At 38.9% G+C, this 20,445-nt stretch overlaps 1 protein-coding gene across 1 annotated transcript; it reads left to right on the top strand.

Moving 5' to 3' along the window:
- LOC129245071 (slit homolog 1 protein) lies at positions 1-20,162 on the top strand. Its single transcript, XM_054883041.1, has 8 exons — positions 1-289; positions 9,931-10,460; positions 10,550-10,772; positions 13,678-13,814; positions 13,874-14,026; positions 15,928-16,108; positions 16,177-16,316; positions 19,465-20,162. The coding sequence occupies exons 2-8, from the start codon at positions 10,061-10,063 to the stop codon at positions 19,743-19,745; spliced, it is 1,515 nt and encodes a 504-aa protein (XP_054739016.1). The 5' UTR covers positions 1-289; positions 9,931-10,060; the 3' UTR covers positions 19,746-20,162.
- Positions 20,163-20,445: the final 283 nt, after the last annotated feature.

The raw sequence follows: 20,445 nt of genomic DNA, 5'->3' as shown, positions 1-20,445 counted from the left end.
TTTCTACTTTTCATTAACTGCGAGTTGGCATGTGCACATATCCGTGTACATATGCTCTAACGTGTGCTTGTGTGTGTGTTGCAGACGGCTAAGTAGTATACATCAATAATTGGAACAAGGAACGCATCCATCTCGCAATAAACAAACCTGCCATTCATGATCCAGAGCTTCGAGTCGTTGTGGACCTTACTCGTATGTATGTATGTAAATGACTCTGTCTTCAATGCAACTGTGCCCACAGGCATGATAAAGTCCGTACTGCTGCAAGGGAGAACGACTCTTAATTTTGGTAAGTGACTTATGAATGCTTAAATATGTAAATATTAATGCTCTTTTAATTTTCTTCGATTGATTAGTATCCTAAAGTATCCCCATTAAGGGGTTATATACCTTGTGGTCCGGTGAAATTAGCGAAAGTTGGGTTTTTTTTAAAGATATGTAGCAATAATTTTATTGTATAAAAGTTTTTATTATTGGATATTACAATGTTTAAAGAAAAAAAAAGGCTTTGTTTGTGTAAAAATATTTAAAAATGGCGGAGTTATGGCGTTTTCCCCCAACGACCCTTTTTTTGGAAGAGGCTTGCGGTGGACGCGATTCAAGTCCACCAAGTCAACTGAAATCAAAAAATCGAAAAGATTTCATTAGTATAGGGTTATATCTTCTTAATGAACGATCAATATATTAAATATTTTGATTTTTGTGAAAATAGGAACATGTTTTTAAAAAACTCCACTTCTACAGTCCTAAAATTGGCATTAAAAAATTCATATCTGCAAAATAAAAATTTATACATAAAAAGTTGATCGTTCACTAAGAGGCGACATCAATTACGAACAATTTAAAAAAAAATTATAAAAATCGGTTGAATACTTTTTTTGCAATCGCGTCCACCGCAAAAGCATTTTTGGAAAAACACGTTTTTGAGATAATCGCGTTTAAAGTTTCAAGCGCCGCATGAGGCCGTACGCTCAGGACGTGACGACGCACAATTTAAAACGCTGTAACTTTCGATCTATTGCTCAGATCTCTATGAAATTTTTGGAAAATGTTCTCAAGGGATTGTACTTTACGATAAAGAAATAAAATTTATTTTGATTTTTTCGAAAAACACAAGGTATATAACCCCTTAAGTAACTTCTACTAATAAACATCAAAAAATGTTTTATTTAGGATTATTATTGAAATGCGTAACTAAACACAGGGTCCGGCACTCGAAGGGTAGCCAATTAAAAAGCCCATCAATTTAGTTTGCAAAACTACTTTTATTCAATTCAAAGTAAAAAATGTGTGAAAATAATGCAAAATTAAGAATCAATTTAATTTTGCTCGATATGACCACCTTTTGCCTTGACTATGGCCTTGAGACCGTCCAGAAACGAATCGCAAGCTGCCCGAATGTGACTTGCAGGTATTTTGGCTCACTCGCGGACATGGCTCAGCGCCTCGAGACTGGTGAATCTTTCTAGTTCGGACTTTGCTCTCAAAAATGGCCCAAAGAGAATAATCCATCGGATTCGCGTCTGGTGAATTTGATGGCCATTGTGTGGACGTTATGAAGTTCGGAACGTTGTTTTTCAGTCATTCTTGGCTCACTCGAGCTTTGTGAGAAGGTGCCGAATCCTGTTGAAACGGCCATGGTCTGCCACCAAAATGTTTGTCTGCCCGCGGCTTCAAAGCAACCTCCAGAATACTTTCCCGATAATATTTCGCATTTACCTTGACCCCAGGCTCAATGAAAACGGTTGGAGAGCGCCCATCTGCGGTTACAGCGACCCAAACCATTACCTTTGGCAAGTGCTGTCTCCTGGTGACCAATCGATGACTCAAATTCTCGTATGAACGGTCGGTCAAATAAACCCTATTGTTTTGGGAATTTACGAATTGCTCAATTTGAAAAATTTTCTCGTCAGAAAACACAATGTTCGGAAATTCTCCGCTTTCGGCCAAGCGAAGCAACTACTTCGCTCTCTCAAGTCTGACTTGTTGCTGCTTTGGTGTGAGATCAATCGCTGGTGTCTTGTAAGGCTTGACTTTGAGATAAATTTTTAGTATGCAGCGGATGCTACGGTCAGATATTTTCACTTCTTTCGCCATTTGATTGGCACTTGGGCGGAGATTTCGCTCAAGTCGTTTCTTCACTTTTTGAACCATTTTACGTGACGTTGCAGTCTTTTGATGATCACTTCCATGACATTTCGCGATGCTACCAGTATCATTGTAACGAGTAATTGTGCGATAAACAAAAACTTTATTTACTTTTAGGTGCTCGAGCTCACGAACCACCGCTGGTTCTGATTTTCCAGCCAAATATAATGCAATCTTACTATTACGTTTGAAATCCATTACTGGTTTTCTCTTTTCTCATTTACTCTCGGCAAAATGCTTCCGCGCGCTTGTAAACAATACTCTGGACTGTCATTTAGCCAACTAACAGACAAATGACGAGTGTAATATTAATAAAGTTTTCGCACAAAAATAATGTTGTAATTGATAGCTGAGCATGTTGTTGTTGTGGAACAGCATAAAATATGCTCGACATTAAAGAAATAGAGGTCTAAGTGTGTCATATTGGCAGCCACCAGACCTACCTACCAACCTTAGAAACATCACCAATGCATTCACGAGTTAACAACAACTTGAAGTTGGCTTAACAATGTCTTTTCTAAGATCTTGAATGAGGCAGATCAATATATTCTCCTGAGAAATTTAAAATCTCCCGGATTATTAAAATATTTATAAAAGTTTCGTTATTCTTCTGGATTGGCGCGATAACCGCTTACGCGATTTTGGCCGAATTTAACAAAGCGCCCCAGTCATTTTTTTCTCGTGCTTACCGGCGCCAGTTGGACACATCAAATGAAGCTAAATCCTCCTCGAACTGATCTTACCAACACAGAGAAGGCCTTCTTTTTCCTCTGCTACCAGCAGCTGGTACCACATCGAATACTTTCAGAGCCGGAGGTTATGTATCCATTCGGGCGACATGACCCAACCAACGTAGCCGCTGGATCTTTATTCGCTGAGCTATGTCTATGTCGTCGTAAAGCTCATACAGCTCAACGTTCCATCGCCTGCGATATTCGCCGTTGCCAACGTGCAAAGATCTAAAAATCTTGCACAGAATCTTTCACTCGAACACTCTAAGGGACGCATCATCGAATATTGTCATCGTCCACGCTTCTGCGCCATACTTTAGGACGGGCATGATGAGAGCCTTATAAAGTGTTAGTTTTTTTTATCGAGAGAGGACTTTACTACTCAATTGCCTCTTTAGTCCAAGGTAGCACTTGTTGGCAAGAGAGATTCTCCATTGGATTTCAAGGCTAACATTATTATCGGTGTTAATGCTGGTTCCGAAATAAACGAAGTCTCTTATTGCTTCAAAATTATAACTGTCAACAGTGATGTGGACGCCGACTGTTTGTTTTTGACAGGAGCTTCTTAGTCTGGTCCTCGTTCAGCACCAGACTCATTTGCTTTGCTTTATTCAGTTTGGAAAAAGCAATTTGTACGCTCTTATACAAAATTGTGTATGAACGATTAAGTTCTGGGGCTCGCACGATATTTTACAGCAGCAAGTTAAAGAAGTCACACGACTGCGAGTCACCCTGTCGAAACTTCATTTAGTATCAAACGGCATGGAGAGGTGCTTCAAAATTTTTACGGCGCTGCTGTTATTGAGCAACGTCATCTTGCATAGCCGTATTTGTTGTACGGCGATACCAAATTCAGACGTCGCGGCATATAGGTAACTCCTCTTCGTACTGTCGAAGGCAGCTTCAAAGTCGACGAAAAGATTGTGTGTGTCGATTCTTCTTTCATGGGTCCCTTCCAAGACTTGGCGTATTGTTAATATCTGGTGGATGGCGGACTTTCCAGATCTAAAGCCACACTAATAAGGTCCAATCAGTTGGTTGATGGTTGGCTTTAGCCTTTCGCACAATACGCTCGCTATGACCTTATAGGCGATAATTGGCACAGATTGCAGGATCACCCTTCTTGTGGTCATCCGCCCATATTTTGAATGGGAGTTGATGCACACAACTTTCCAGCGCCATTTTTGAATAATTCAGCCGGCAATCCGTCGGCTCCCTTGGCTTTGTTGTTCTTTATCCGCGTTATGTCTATTCTCACCTCGTCATGGTGGGGTAGCGGAACGACAGTGCCGTCATCAACGATTGGGGTATCGGGATCTTCACTTTCCCTGAGATAAGCGCAGCTGCCACTATTTAACAGGTTCGAGAAGTGTTTCCTCCATAATTTAAGTATGGTATGCTCTTATGGTATGCTCTGGATGTCAGTCATCAGATCGCCTTCTTTCTTCTTACCGGAAAACGCTCTGTAAGCCGCCGAACTTTCTGCAACTGTCTAGTTCCCAAGTGTCAAATTAAAGTGCAAAACCATTTGCAAAAATTATAAATATTATGATAGGGTGTTTAATTTTGCGCTCATAAACTACTGCTCACGTAATTAAGGCACTGCATCTTCTTAGACTAGCCGCAATATTATTTTCTAAAATTTTTTATTAAAATGTAGTTCATTGTATAACAAAAATTCTAAAAATCTAAGTTCGAAACTTTGTATAAAATTTACAAAACTTTCTTTTCTTTGAACTTTTTAATCAGATTTTTAGAAAACTTCTGGGTATGCACTGTCGTATAATAAAATATATGTTAAAGTCGCTGAAAAATCGTGTTGATTTTAGAATTGTTTTTTTCTTTTTATACATGTTTAGCATTTTCTTCTATCGGGTATTTTTTTAGCTGCCTGAGAACTATCGATATCGGTAACTATGTTTTGACAGCTGAGAATGGCAGACTAAAATTTTTTGACATTTCTGTTCAGTAAGGTTTGGCGGCCTCCGTAGCCGAATGGGTTGGTGCGTGACTACCATTCGGAATTCACAGAGAGAACGTAGCCTCGAATCTCGGTGAAACACCAAAATTAAGAAAAACATTTTTCTAATAGCGGTCGCCCCTCGGCAGGCAATGGCAAACCTCCGAGTGTATTTCTGCCATGAAAAAGCTCCTCAGAAAAATATCTGCCGTTCGGAGTCGGCTTGAAACATCAACACGCATACCACAAGTAGGAGGAGGAGCTCGGCCAAACACCCAAAAAGGGTGTACGCGCCAATTATATATTATATATGTATGTATATATATATATATATAAGGTTTGGCAAGTCATCATGAATCAACTAAGGCCAAACCAGCGCTTCCAAAGTGTGGAAATTTACTTCGAAAAAGAAAATAAATAATAATTCTGTTCGCGAAGTTCATTGGCGGAAACCGGGGCGTTCTTAAAACCTTCTGTAAGCCCCAGAGTCCGTTGTGCCACTCCTGGAAATGAGGAAGTAGCTACCGTTACGATGAATGGCGAGAGCTAAAGAGCCACACAGGCTGAAATTTTATTACCAAAAATTAATCAGCTAAACATAAACGACCTTTGGTTTCAACATTATGTCGCGTCTTGCCATACAGCGCGCTTAATAATACATTCCTTGCAATATTCAAGCCCCCATTGACGCCATACGGCCAGATTTAATAGCAAAAGTGCTCAAAAATGGACCCTGAAAGTCATAGATGCGGCGAACATATGTCGGATATCATTTTCAAAAAATAAATGCCATAAAATTATTACCAGACTATAATACAACAAAATTCATCCCAACAATATTTCTGTTTCGTATTATCATTTTAAGTTCATAAGCTATTAAAAAACAGAAGTGTGCGCGCCATTTATTTTTTTTTTCTTTGTTTTTATATAAAAGACTTCCGCACATACATATCGCTCATTTGCTGCAACGTCGTCATAACTCAAAAATTGTGATTTTACAGGAGACGCATTTTCAGTTTTTAAATTGTTTTATATATATTAAAATTGTATATGAAAAGAAGATTATGCCCAAATTTGCTGAAATAGCATCTGGTTAAGACGTATATGTAAATTAAAGGTTGAAATGTATAATGGACTTTTTTCTGTAGTTTCAAAAGTACTCCGAGTTTTTCTTATAACGTTGTTGCTGCAAAAATAGGTTTTATGGTCTGACATAATTAAAATTGTGACGTTACTGCAAATAACAAAAAGTTTTATAGTTGAAAACCTATTGCAAATTCTGACTTGTGACTGTATTATATTTGCACCTTACTAAACATTATAAGAGAAAAAAAATATGGATATTAAATAAAATTTATTGCATTCATTGCATATTTTATTGTAACATAAAAATTAACATATTACTTCAGGTACAAAAATAAAGAATCATTCACGTAAAAAATAATATTCATTTTAAATTAAAAAATAAATTGAATAAGGATTACAATTGCTCGTAAAAAGATCTATAATACTTAGGAATGTGATTTTTCTGTATCAATTCTAGCAGATCTTTTTTTTTGCGGTCCGCTATCTGAGGTTTTGTATAAAATGCTCTTGTCATTGTAATAAATTCGTTTTCGTGGACTCGTTAAAATCATCGGAGCTTCGACACCGGTTGTGTTAGCCTCAGAACTGTCTGATGTTGAATTTGGTTCGCAGTGACTGTTACTCTTACTGACAATATCGGGTGGAATTTATGTGGTATCACATACGGAATCGTCATCATCCTCAGAAAATGAGCTCGAGCTTAATGAATCTGATTTCATTTCAACATAATTCACTGTTGATGTACTTTTTATCTGGCATTCTTTACCCTTTCCATCTTGTTTTTTTAAAGCCACTCCCACCATTTTGGCGGATCAAGAAATAGTTTCCATTATTTTTTGACTGAAAATGACAACAATACTGACATAAATTGAAATGATTCACAGCAAATAATTTATACTTAAAAAATATTTAGTGCAAGAATGTCATAACAGTGAATAGTTCTTTAATACACTATTGCTTCACTAATACATCTTATTTGTAATAGTGTTTCAAGACAAAATAGTACTGAAATAAAAATTATTATTTTCTGCAAAAACGTCATAACACTCAAAAACACTACAGAAATTCACTCAAATTTTCACATGCACAACGTCATATCTTAAAATAATGCAATATACACGATAGGGAAAGAGATATAAAAGTGAACTTACCTTTTATTTATATTGTCACAAAACGAAATATGACACTTTTCTAGAGAACTTCACGATGTTAACCACATAAAAGCCGACGCACAACTGAGATAATACGTTGTTGCAAATACGACGCAATAGGATATGTAATTAGAGCGAAAGGCATCTATCGCGATGCTGCGTGAAATGTTAAAACTTCGGATATAATACTTTGTCAGTTGATCAAACATATTATTTCCGATATATTAGTGATGTTAACTAAAATTTTGCGATTTTTGAGTTATGACGACGTTGCAGCAAATGAGCGATATGTACATATGCTTTAAGGTAATTTTTTGAAATTTTTAAAGTATATGTGAGTTTTGTACAAAGTTTGGAAGTTTGATTTATAAGGTTTTTTTAACGCAAAGACTACATTTTTATTAAAAAAAAAAAATTGTTGTGTCAAAAATATGTGAATATTTTAAAAAGTTGGTGTGACTTAATTATGTGAGCACAAGTGTATATAAAACATCTGCTTGCGAAATGCATATGACAGATATTTTTATTGTATTTCTCGTTTAGTCTGAAAAGTGCTTTATCGTATTCTCCTCTAGTCCTATAAATTTCTGTTTGCAACATTTCTGGCTAGGTAAAAGTTCTGTTCTGTGTTTAACGGGCCGTGCCACCCTAATGTCAACATATTCTATGCATAAACCTACTATATATGCATGTTTAGGGCTTCCCAATAGGGGCGGTTCGAAAAATAAAAGTATAAAGCAAACGCTGCGTGAGGTATTAACGAAATTATTTTTGAATTTGAAAGAACTGAAATTCGACAACGTTCAAACATTCGTCGGTGCTTTGATGCTACGGTGTTACGCACTCTTGAGTTCTAATTTTCAATAACCTTTGCATAAATCCGACGATATTTAAGCATTGACCGATATTATATTGACTTTGAGGGCATCGATCGGTTGCATTTTATTGGCATAGATTAGCGACTTCAGAAGACCCCGTACGAAAAAGACTAGCGGCGTTAAATTGCACAATCTCGGTGGCCAATTCACGACAGCTCTCCCAAAGCGTGCATACTTTTTTTGTTTGTGTGTGAGGTAGGGTTCAAAATGCCTTCGCACTTACAGTGACCGTCGTCTACTGCGTTGAGTGGTGCGGACACTAAAACAATCCCTTCTTCCTCTTCTGGGGAGACTCCCTTCCCGGAGCTACTTTCTGCATTACATCGGAAGGGTCTAGAATGACATCCATAAAGAACCAATTCTATTCACCCTCTGGATCCACCGTATTTGTAGCCAGCTTTATATCATACTATAGGCTCGTCTTGTTATGTCTCTGGCTGTGAGGCTTCGCTTTGTTCCACTGTATCGAGGTCTATTTTTTTCCGTAGTACGTTTTCGATATATCTCTTTCCGCGTTTCAGCTGTCCTCGCGTTCGAGTATTTTGGTGATTAAGTTGCTCAGCGCAATGTTGCCAATCTGTTTCCTCATATCATATCTTTCCATGAGCCATCTGTCACAACTAAAAAACGCGTCATCGCTCGGCGCTTTCCAGTATATGCCATTGGGATCGCTTAACTTGTTCTTGCATTATACATAGGTATCTCCGGAAATATCCGTGGTCCGAGAGGTACTGGGTTAAGGACTAATTCACTTCCCCGAAGTTTCTTTGGACCCATTTGCTTATTGTTAGCATGAGTTTCGCCGTCCATCTGCCACTCGGTTCAGTGTCCCGTCGGCTTTGCCACCACTGCATGGTTTGACATCTCCATTCCGCGGCGCTAATTGTGGCCTATTTTTTCTTGGAAATCCACGCATACATTCGTTTCCGGGTCATGAGATCAACAGGTATCTTCCCGCTGATTACATAAACTGCCGCGCCTAAGACAGTGCCGTAAGCTGAAGCATCTCTGAGTGCCGCTGTTCGTTGTACTGTCTCCAGTGCTTTTCGTTTGGTTTTGCAGTCTAGCGCAACTCCCCATACCTCGCTGCCGTACAAGAGTTCTTTTGTTCTGTGTTGGTCCATTGATGTTTGTCATTAGTCTGCTTAGCATTCGCGTCACCTTCGCTGATTTGGTAACTGCTTGCCGTAAGTGGGCCGAGAACGTAAGCTTGCAATCAAGTTGAATGCCTAAGTATTTCAATGCTTTTTGAGTCACTAGGGACGTGCTGCCTTTTTGCATGCTGACCTCGAGTGGCATGTGAGCTCTTATCATCAGGATGACTGCGGTCTTTCGTTCGGCGAGTTCTAGGTCATGGTCCTCAAGCCATATTTGGGTCCTTAACATGACTAGGTTCAACTTCCGCCTGACACCTATATCGTGCGCGTATCCCACGAGAAATGTGTATTCTGGCATTTCTATGCGCAAGATCTCGTCGTAGTTCAGATTCCAGTAATCGGGGCCGATAATAGATCCTGGACTGCGCCAAAAGTTACCACTGCATAATAAAATCTAATCGTATGCACGTAATTCGCAACTGCCTGGATGATTTGGCATCAGTGACTGAAGAATGAGAGAACCCTATTAGAGCACCCTATAGAAAAATTATTCATGCAATTCATTTGTGGCATTATTATTAGCTATCCGCTTAGAAAATAGTCGCCACAGAAGAATATTTTTATTGCATTGTACGCTGCTGATAGCACAGGTTACGATATGTGGAATTATTTGATTTAATTTAGCTAAATTCGTGCGGAATGGACTAACGTGTGGATTTAAATTTACAACGTCTGTGTGGAAAATGCACAAATGAGCGAGTATACTTGCATGTGTATGTGTGCGATTTCGCACTGATTTTGCCGCTGATTGATGTTTTATTCATTCACCCATGTATTGGTTTGTTTGGTTGATCACATCTCCTCCGTTTCAACTTTTAGGTGTACAATAGAAGTGAATAGATTTGCTGCTGGCTGTTGGTTCGACGGACGTCAAATCAGAATCAGCATAGGAGTACGGGTGCGTACGAGATCGAGTGGATAGCAAAGTGCTAAACAGTGACAGTGTGAAATGGCAATGAAGACGTCGGGCAAAATGTATTTGGTTAATAGTAGCCTCGTCTATGGCGTGACAATTGTACTCCTGGCGCTTGCTTATGGAGCGCAGCAAGTTGACGCTCAGAATCCGCCGCAGCAACAGGTGTGTCCGGAGCAAAATGACATCGCGCCCTGCATATGTACCTTGAAGAAAAATGGATTGGATATTTTGTGTGAAACGACAGACTTGGCGCATATAACCAAATCGATGGGCACCCTGAAAGGACAGAGTCCCATCATTTTCTATTTGAAATTACGCCACAACAACCTGCCCAAACTGCAAGGTTTTGTTTTCCTCGCTCTGGACATTCGTCACTTGACAATCCACAACAGTAGTTTGGCAGCCATAGAAGAGAATGCGCTCAGCTCTTTGGGTATGTTGTTGGTTTTTTTTTGTGTTTTGTTTTTGTACTCAATTTTAGATTCAGTTTCAATCTAATGCTTAAAATTATCTTTGTTACAGGTAATGGACTTACACAGTTGGATGTGTCGCTTAATCAAATGAAAACGGTGCCATCAGCCGCTTTAAAGCATCTCTTCCATTTGCTGATCCTGAATTTGAATCATAACAAAATTAGCGTCATTCACGATAATGCTTTTGATGGCTTGGATACTTTGGAAATACTTACCTTATACGAGAACAAAATTACTACGATTGACCCGGAGGCGTTTAGAGGAGTCGAGAAGTAAGCTGATTGTAGTTATATCTAAGTACATACACTTTATCCTACAAGGGTATAATCGTATTATTTATTCAATCTTCATATCGTCGGTTTGTTTATATGCGGTCACACGCTGCAGTGAGATTCTGTAGTTCGTAATTAGTGCGGCTCTAGAGTGAGTTTTGAATCATGACTGGCAATAATATTGATGTAAAATGTTCGGCCGCCGCAGCTGAATGGTTTGGTGCGTGACCACCAAACGGAAGTGCATACGTTCGAATCTTCGTGCATTAAACAGCAAAATGTTAGAAAAAGTTTTTTCTATTAGAAGTCGCCCCTCGGTAGGCAATGGCAAACCTTCGAGTGCCATGAAAAAACTCCTCACGTTCCGAGCTGGTTTAAAACTGTAGGCCTCTCCATTTGTGGAACAGCATCAAGACGCACGCCACAAATAGGAGGAGGAGCTCGACCAAAAACCTTAACAGAAGTGCACGCGTTAATTATATTTTTTTTTTTCATATTAGGGAATGAAATTTTTTTTTCGACTTCGTTCCTAGCAAATTCGTATTGTACATTGAATTCTAAGAAAAAAACGTTCACTAGCGCCCCCTAAATTTAAATCGAAGCTATATTTAATTAATACGAAAATTGAGCGCCAGCAAATGAGCAATGAAGATAGAACGTATCAGGTCAGTCCATAAGTTCGTGCGTTTTTTAAAGGTGGTTTTAAAATTAATAAAAAAGATGGTTAAAGTATTTATTAATCAATAATATATTTTCCTTCATTATTTACAATACCTTCCCAACGTTTAGGCAAATTTTTAATTCCCTACTCAAAAAATTGTTTGTCCTTGGAGCCAAAATACGCCTCGATATCCCTTTTTATAGCTTCTTTTGAGGAGTAGTTCTTGTTACTCATATGGAATTGAAGTCCACGGGAAAGGTGATAATCACAAGGTGCAATATCCGGAGAGTATGATGGATGCGCCATTAGCTCCCATTCGAGCTCGTTCAGCTTGCCTAATGTTTGCCTTGCGGTATGAGGTCTTGCGTTGTCGTGGTGAAACAAAACTTTGCGTCAATTCACTAAAGATGGTCGATTTTTTTTTAATTGCCTCATTCAGGTTTGATAGCTGATGGGAATAATAATCGTATAAAAGTGAAATTATGGGTAAAATACGCACGAACTTATGAACTGAGCTGATAGAAAAAATACGCCTCCTGTTGAAAGTAAAAATATCTAAAACCTACAAGAAGTAGTCGTGCCTACAACAGGCGAGCAATCAGTGGCGCCTTTCATGTTACATTTTTTTATGGTGCCAGCAAGTCCTGCGAGTGTGCAGCTCTCGCAACTATGGGCAGACTCGTACGCCTAGGAGTTATGACTCTAAATCCATGAGTGATATGGAACAAAAAGCTTGAGGACAAATTCATCAAAACCTCCAATTTTAGGCTTGCAGCCAGCACAATAGACCACATCAGAGGTCGCGGTGCACTGTGTCCAAAAATTATAATAATAATAATAAGGGGTTTTTTAATAAGAGGTGTTATTTTGGTATTCAAAGAAAAATGCTATTTTTTAATATAAATGATCGGATGTTTTTTTCATTATAAAGAGGAAGGTATGCCGTTAATAGTGGAAAATAACATCAGGCAAATGACCACCACGACCACGCTTACAGGACAATATCCTTTTCATGAAATTTTCCATAATCGAATTGCAAAGTGGCTGCCCTATGTCCCCTATAGCCTCACGAATTCCTTCTTTGAGATCTTGAATCGACCCTGGGTTGTTGGCGTAGACCTTCTCTTTCACATGGCCCCAAAGAAAAAAGTCACAAGGTGTTAAATCACAAGATCTCGATGGCCAACTGTGATCACCTCTTCGAGAGATACCATGATCCGCAAACTTTTCCCGTAAAATATCAATGGTTTCGTTGCTTGTGTGACACGTAGCGCCGTCTTGTTGAAAATAAACGTTGTCCAGATCAATACCATTCACTTCCGGCCATAAAAAATCGTTAGTTGTTAGCGGGCTATTCAAAATAAGACCTGCTATTGGAAAACCCTTTATAATTAGTACATCACCATTTTACGCTATTTTTGGGAGTTTGGCCTAACTTCTGCTCTTATTTGTGGTGTGCGTGCTTTTCCACAAATGGAGAGACCTACAGTGTTAAGTCAACTCCGAAAGGCAGATGGTTTTTTGTGAGGAGCTTTTTCATGTCAGAAACACAATCGAAGATTTGCCATTGCCTGCCGCGGGCGATCACTATTTGAAAAAAAAAAATTCTATTATCTGGTGTTTCATGACCAGAGATTCTACCAAATAGCACAAAGTTTCAAACTTTGTAAAGAAAATTTCAAAACTTTCAAAATTCCATCAAAACTTTTAACTTTTTAGCCAAACTTTTCAGCATTTTTCTGGGTATGCAGTTTTTATAGCCCATTAAATTTTAATATTTTTATACAAAGTGCAAGTTTCACGTGACTGTAAAATATCGTTGATTTTTGGCAATTTTTTGTTGACGGTGCTAGGCTTTTTCTTTCATATAAAAAAATTCGAGCATTTAATTTCTGTGTTTATAATTTTGCAACGGGATGTAAATGAGGAGAAATCGTAACAAATTTATTATGCTATAGACAACTGCACCATTCTTATGTAAACTCAAATAGTGATCTCATAGACGGTGGAATACCCTGGCGTTTTGTTGATTTTCATCTCGCCATTTAAATAATAGTTCAAAAAAAAAAAAACTAAAAATGTAGATAAATACCTATAAGCATATTTTATAATTAGGAGCACAAGCTTCCAAGACCCTCAGCTCATAGGGAAATATTTTTTTTTGGCCTCATATATATTCACAACCTGTGCCCTTTCAACTCGATATTTTTTCATTTACTCATTACATTTATTTTAATTTCTTAGAAAACTTAAACGCTTAAATCTTGGCGGCAACGATCTCATGACAATTCCACAAAAAGCTCTCTCTATACTGGACGCTCTGAAAAAATTGGAAATTCAAGAAAATAAAATCAGCAGCATACACGAGGGCGATTTCGCAGGTGACAAAACGTTTGATTTTACTATTAAATATAATAATAATTTATTGGAAAATTTATAGGAATGGAAAGCTTGGACTCATTGATTTTGGCACACAACATGATCACCACCGTTCCTGCCAACGTATTTTCCCAACTTAGTCTTTTGAACTCATTGGAACTGGAAGGAAATAAAATAAGAACAATTGACAAAGACGCTTTCAAGGGATTGGAAGGTAGGACCATGGCAGCGTTTGATATTTTCAAACTAAATATTTTGCTTAGTTTGTTGTTATTAATTAATATTTTAATATTGCTGCTCTAGCAATTTCGTATATGAAAATATGTTCGGGAATTGAGAATTCTAGGTTAGGTCAGGTAAAGGAACTATCTCATTCTTATACCAACTGGTCTCTCTGCGGAATTTATAAATCTAGTTAGTTTAGCTAATTTTATATATGCAACAGGCGGCCGCCGTAGCCGAATGGGTTGATGCGTGACTACCATTCGGAATTCAGAGAGAACAGAACGTAGGTTCGAATCTCGCTAAAACACCAAAAATTAAGAGCAACGTTTTTTGTAATAGCGGTCGCCCCTCGGCAGCCAATGGCAAACCTCCGAATGTATTTCTACCACGAAAAAGCTACTCAAAAAATTTCTGCCGTTCGGAGTCGGCTTGAAACTGTAGGTCCCTAAATTTGTAGATCAACATCACGACGCACGCCACAAATAGGAGGATTAGCTCGGCCAAACACCCAAAAAGGATGCTATATATATATAACATCCGCAATGCGTTCAAATAAAGCGGTTCCGAGCAAATTCAACTTTCTTCTATACAGAGCCCGACAGCCGCATAGAAGGTGTTCAACTGTCCCTTTCTTTTCTACATTCTGACAGTCTCTGCAAAAGTCAAAATATGATACCCCAAATCTGCTGGCATGGCTTTCTATAAGACAGTGCCCAGATAGAACTCCTACGAATATTCTAAAGCCTTTCCTATTAAATTTAAGTGACCCATATTCCTTTCTAGCCACGTGTGCCTAATAATGCTATAGATATGTAACTGTCTCCAGCCATTGTTGGCAATACTTAGGATACATCTATCTATTTGCAGCTTACATTTTGCCAAGGGCATAGACATATCAACTTTGTCTTGAGTAATTTGGAGCGTAGAGCCCAGTCTAGCCAAGTCATCCGCCTTGCAGTTACCCTCAATTCTACTGAGGCCGGCGCCCAGAGCAGAGTTATAGAGAAAAACTGTGTGAGTATTCTTAATTGCGTATAACACTCTGCCACCCTTTCGAAGAGTGTTCTCATGATCGAAGCGATTTCAGAGCTGCCTGACTATCGGAATATACCTATGTCGATATTTCTGACTGTAATTGCGTCTTATTTAGCGCTAAAAGATCTTCTTTAACCGCCAAAACTTCAGCTTGAAATACACTGCAATATACATTTTTGAAGACCTCTCTAGATGGAAATTTTATGGTGTAAGGCCTGTCAAAGAGTAAATCCACCGAGTTGTAAAAGTCAGTGGTAACCGGAATGCAAGGAAACAGCCCGAGGGCATTCGCGTCCCCTTGTTATTCGTTTTAAGCATAGATGAACCTCTCAATCTTAGGGCCGCTTTAACGGCTGATTGCATGGCATTTAACGCTGATGTTATTGTTGATTTCAAAGCCACGCTAATACAAATCTGCTCTTTGAATGCTTTATAACTGCTTCATCGATTTTTTTTTTCTCCAGTGTTGATCACCAGACCAGGACTCCGTGGGTCCTGATTGGTCTTACAATAGGTCTATTAAGCCAGTGAACTATCTCGGGCGATAGAGCCCCCTTTAAACCTATTGTTCTTTTTCAAGAGTAGAACGCTGTAGCAGCCTTCTTTACTCTATCCTGAACAATCAACTTCCAAAAAAGTGTCTTACTTAGGATTAAGCTAACCGACTGACAGAACCTTGCCGCTCAATGTCGGTAGAAATGTTATAGTTTCTTGCGAACAATACTAGTTCGCTTTTAGTCGCATTAAGGCTCAAACCACATGTTTGAACCCAAGTATCTCCGACTTTTAGTTGACTTTAGACTACAGAGAGTATCTGGAAACTGAGAATTCTAAGTCATCAAAAATTTATTTCAGAGAATCTTCAATATCTGCGCTTGGGGGACAACAATATTCAATCCATTCCCAGTGAAGCTTTACGTCCACTGCATCGTTTGCGTCATTTAGATTTAAGGAATAACAACATAAGTTTTATACAAGAAGATGCTTTCGCCGGCTATGGAGACTCACTTGCATTCCTCGATTTTCAGAAGAATGAGTATGAGCTCGAACTGATTAACTATTGTAAGCTGTTTTACGAACATCAAAAATTCTTATTTTTTTCAGCATAAAAGTTTTGCCGAGTATGATTTTTGAAAATCTCAACTCTCTGGAGACACTTAATATCCAAAACAACAAACTATCGCGCATACCGCAAGATATTATGGAGCCAATCACTGACACGTTACGCATTATCGATATAACAGGTAAATTCACAATACGTAGCTACTCGCTAATAATAATAATAATAATCATCATCATCGTCGTCATTATTGGCTGGACAACTCTGGTCGGGTCTTCGCCTGCTGCAGAATATGCCTCCAATAGTCTCGGTTTCATGTATGCGTCCAGCATGCCCGAAATCCCCAAACACCTGCGTCTTCATCTACACCGTCCATCCATCTGAGCGGCGGACGACCCCTTCTTCTATCTCTGTGGCACTGTGCAAAGAGTATTTTTGGGGTGGGCAATCGGTAAGCGACCTGTCCAACTCAGTCTGTTTACTATTATGTGGTTATTACAGCCGCCAGCACGTACGGTTTTTCGAGTTCATGATTGTAGCGCTTTCGCCATTCGCCTTTATCGCATATCGCGCCAAAGATTTTTCGCAGAACTCTCCCTTCAAAGATCAGCAACTTCTGCTTAACCGCATCTCTGAGTGACCAGGTTTCGTTACCGTATAGCAAGGTTGTAATAGTAATTGAACGGTACAGAGAAATCTTCGTTTTCTTGCCTAGAAGGCGGATCTTTAGGTGATTGCACAAAGAGAAATAGCAGCGATTCACCATAAAGATTCTGTGAGTAATCGCTGCAGAAATTTTGTTGTGATGGTCAATGGTTACTCCTAGGCACTAAAATTCCTTCATTACTTCAAAATTATAATCGCCGAATTTGAGTATTTGACCCACATTGTGTCCAACATAGTCCGAAGAAGTTGAACAAAGCGCTTTAGCTTTGGCTTTGCTTATTTCTAAGCCCATATTTTTTGCTGTTCTTTCTATACTTTCGAATGCTTCTTTTAAATTAGGCAGCGATGAAGCAATAATGTCTTTCAGTTTACATCATACAGTCGATTTACATCAAACAGTTCCTTTTGTACTCACGCCTGAATCCCTGATAACCGTGATTTCAAGGGCATTATTAAAGAGGACACATTAGAGTCCATCCCTTTGCCTGAGTCCGTTCAGTGTGACTGATCATTTTGAACTCTTACGACGTTATTTATATTGTGCATAGTCGTCCGCTGGTCGTCGTAGCCGAATGGTCTGGTGTGTGACTACCATTCGTGATTGCGTACGTTCGAATCTCGGTGCATGCTATACCAAAATGATAGTATTTTTCTAATATGGGTCACCCCTCGGCAAGCAATATCAAACCTCCGAAAGCATTTCTGCCAAGGAAAGGTTCCTCATAAAAAACCATTTGCCGTTCGGACTCGGCTTAAACTTGTAAAACTGTCTCTCCATTTGTTAAACAACATCAGCCCCCACGCCACAAATAAGAGGAGGAGCTCGGCCAAACAGCTACCAGAATTTTACGCGCCAATTTTTTTATAGTCGTCCGCGTCAAGCGAATACCGAACTTTTGTTCACTTTCAACTGCTTTGAAATCTATTAAAAAGATGCTACGACGTCATGTCGTATTCACGAGACTTTTCCAATATCTGCCTTAGTACGAAAACTTGGTTAATTTGATTTTCCTTTTTGAAATCTGGCCTGTTAGCTACCAATCGTTTAGCATGCGGTTTTTTTTTTTGGTATTATTAAACTTTATTTTTTATTCTGTCTATATTTTTAATTCACAGAAGACATCAAGGCGAATCAATTTAAGGTGGTATCTGTAAACCAGCAGATTTATTTTTTTTTCTCCGTGTCCATGTGACGAATTCATTCTTTGTTTTCTGCTTTGCCTACACTTTTCTTTGACAATCAAACGCACAAAATATTGTTGTTGGTCTAGTGCCACCACCTTTAATGAATGTGCCTTTGAAGACATTTTACAAATATTTGATGACATTCAAAAGTGACTTTGATTTTAGTATTAAAGGTATATTTCCTGGGAAGTATCCTTTCTAGTATATAAATTCAATATTTTATAGGTAGCTCTTAGACAAGCTGTTCTTCTTTTCAATCTTAAAAAGACATGAGAGTAGAAGCCAGTTCATTTGGCTGCGATTGGAGTTGATTTCGGTATTTTCTGGTTAAATTTTGTATTTCCTCTTTTATTAAAGGGATGTTTAAGTTTCGATGAATTTGGGCATTTGTCATGTACTACGAAGCGATGAGTAGGGTGCGTAGGGTTTTGGACTGAAAATGCTGCAGGATTTCCAAGTTTAAGTTTGCTGGTGTGCCCCACAGTTGGATTCCATAAGTGCAGACTAGTTTTATCACAGATTTGTAAAGGATAAGCTTGTTGCGTATTGAGAGAGTGAATTCATGGTTTAATAGCCAATTTTGTTTCCTTGTTCACTCCTCTCGGCCTCGATAATAGTCTTCCATCGTACACGGTTCTATGTTGTTGTTTTTGCACCGTGCTATGAGATGTCGGCATCTGCTAGTTCGCGCAACATCGACCTTCTCTATGGGTTTTTTAGTCGACCGCGACGTCTGCTCCCTTGCGGTTTCCTGTCCAGAGCCATTCTCGCGATGCTATCTGGTGGTTTTCTCAATGTGTGACCTATTCATCGCAACTTTCTGCATTGAATTTGCCTAAGGATGGGTTCCTCGTTCGTTAATCTCCACAGTGCGTCGTTACTGATGGTGTTTGGCCAGAATATTCTGCAGATGATGCGAAGGCATTTGTTTGCGACAGATTGTAGCCTCTGTGTGATGGTGTGAGAGACCAGCTGTGTTTCGCTTCCGTACAACAATGCGGACTTCACGAATGAGCTGAATATTCGTAGTTTAGTGCGCCTGGAGATTTGCGAACTCCCCTATACTGTATGCATTCACCCGAATGCCGCCCAAATGAATGCCTAGATATTTAGCAGCATCACATTGCGGGATTGAGATACGGTGTAAGGTAGGATTTGTGGGCAGGCGGTTGGTTCCCTTTGTGGTAAAGGTTACGTGTTTCGGTCACTTTCAACCGCCAGCTCTGGAGCTATTTGGAGATTTTATTTATGCTTATTTGGAGCCTAGAAGAGGCTTCTGCGGGATCCGCTGCTGTCATCATAATAGCAGTATCATCGTCAAAAGCACCGGTTAGTTCACCATTTGGGGATCGTTATAAGCCGATAATTTCATAGTACAACGTGTCACCATTTTCATGTAGAGGGCAAATTATTCCAGTTTCCCACATCTTTGGCATGCGTTCTTCGCTAATAATAATTATGAACTTCTCTGTTTTATGTAGATAATCCTTTGATATGTTCGTGCGAGCTTACTTGGTTCCCGAAGCTCTTGCAGGATCTAAAGAATCGAGATGACGAAATGGCGCAGAAGAAGAAGCCCACTTGCCACATGCCTATCGAAAATCGACAATACTACGTACAAGCAATGCCATTGGAGAAGATGCACTGTGTGGGCACAAGCGCTGGCGCGTCGATCTACATGAATATGCTGTTGCATGTGCCGCATTTGCGTCTGCTCACCAGCGTGGCGCTTAGCATATTTGCGACAGTGGTTCGATTTTAAAAAGCAACGCAGCAGCACACAAATGAGCAGTGGTTTCAGTACATCCACTGGCTCTGAAATTCATTTGTAAAAAAATGTGTTCAGTTAAAAAAGAGCGATTTTCTTGGGATTTGGAAAAAGTTGATGCGAATATTGAGCGAATCGAATGGGATGGAGAGAGGAAGTGTGTACGCATCCCTTCATATTGCAGGCAAAGGCGAAGGAGGTGCATACGCACATGCAAACACTGGGATATTTCCCCGTAACGGTACAACTGCTGAAGAGTGTCAGCCATAGATACGCGCGCAATATATAACTGTCTAGAATTTATTGTTCAAAATCCAACACACACACACATACATATCATGAAGAGATGCCATTCTTACGCACATACACATACATATCAATATCTTTATATGGAATAAGTACCTACTAAGTTTTTGTGAGCATTTTTAGTAAAGCTAAGAGAATTGTATTGAGGTTAAGTATATATGGTACATACATACATGCATTCATATATACATATATATATTTATATATTATATATGTATTGTGTATTAAAAGTGTAACTTTTTTAATAATATTTTTTGCTGAAAGTTAGAGTGAAAATCTTTGCAGCTAAACAGCTATGAAACTAATACATGCATACATACATATTTATTGAAATTACCTATATACATACGTCTATATGTACTCCTATTCGAATGTTTACTAGAAAATA

The sequence above is a fragment of the Anastrepha obliqua genome, chromosome 4 (genome assembly GCF_027943255.1).
Source record: "Anastrepha obliqua isolate idAnaObli1 chromosome 4, idAnaObli1_1.0, whole genome shotgun sequence".
In the NCBI taxonomy this organism is placed as follows: domain Eukaryota; kingdom Metazoa; phylum Arthropoda; class Insecta; order Diptera; family Tephritidae; genus Anastrepha; species Anastrepha obliqua.
This window is presented reverse-complemented; position numbering and strand designations above follow the sequence as displayed.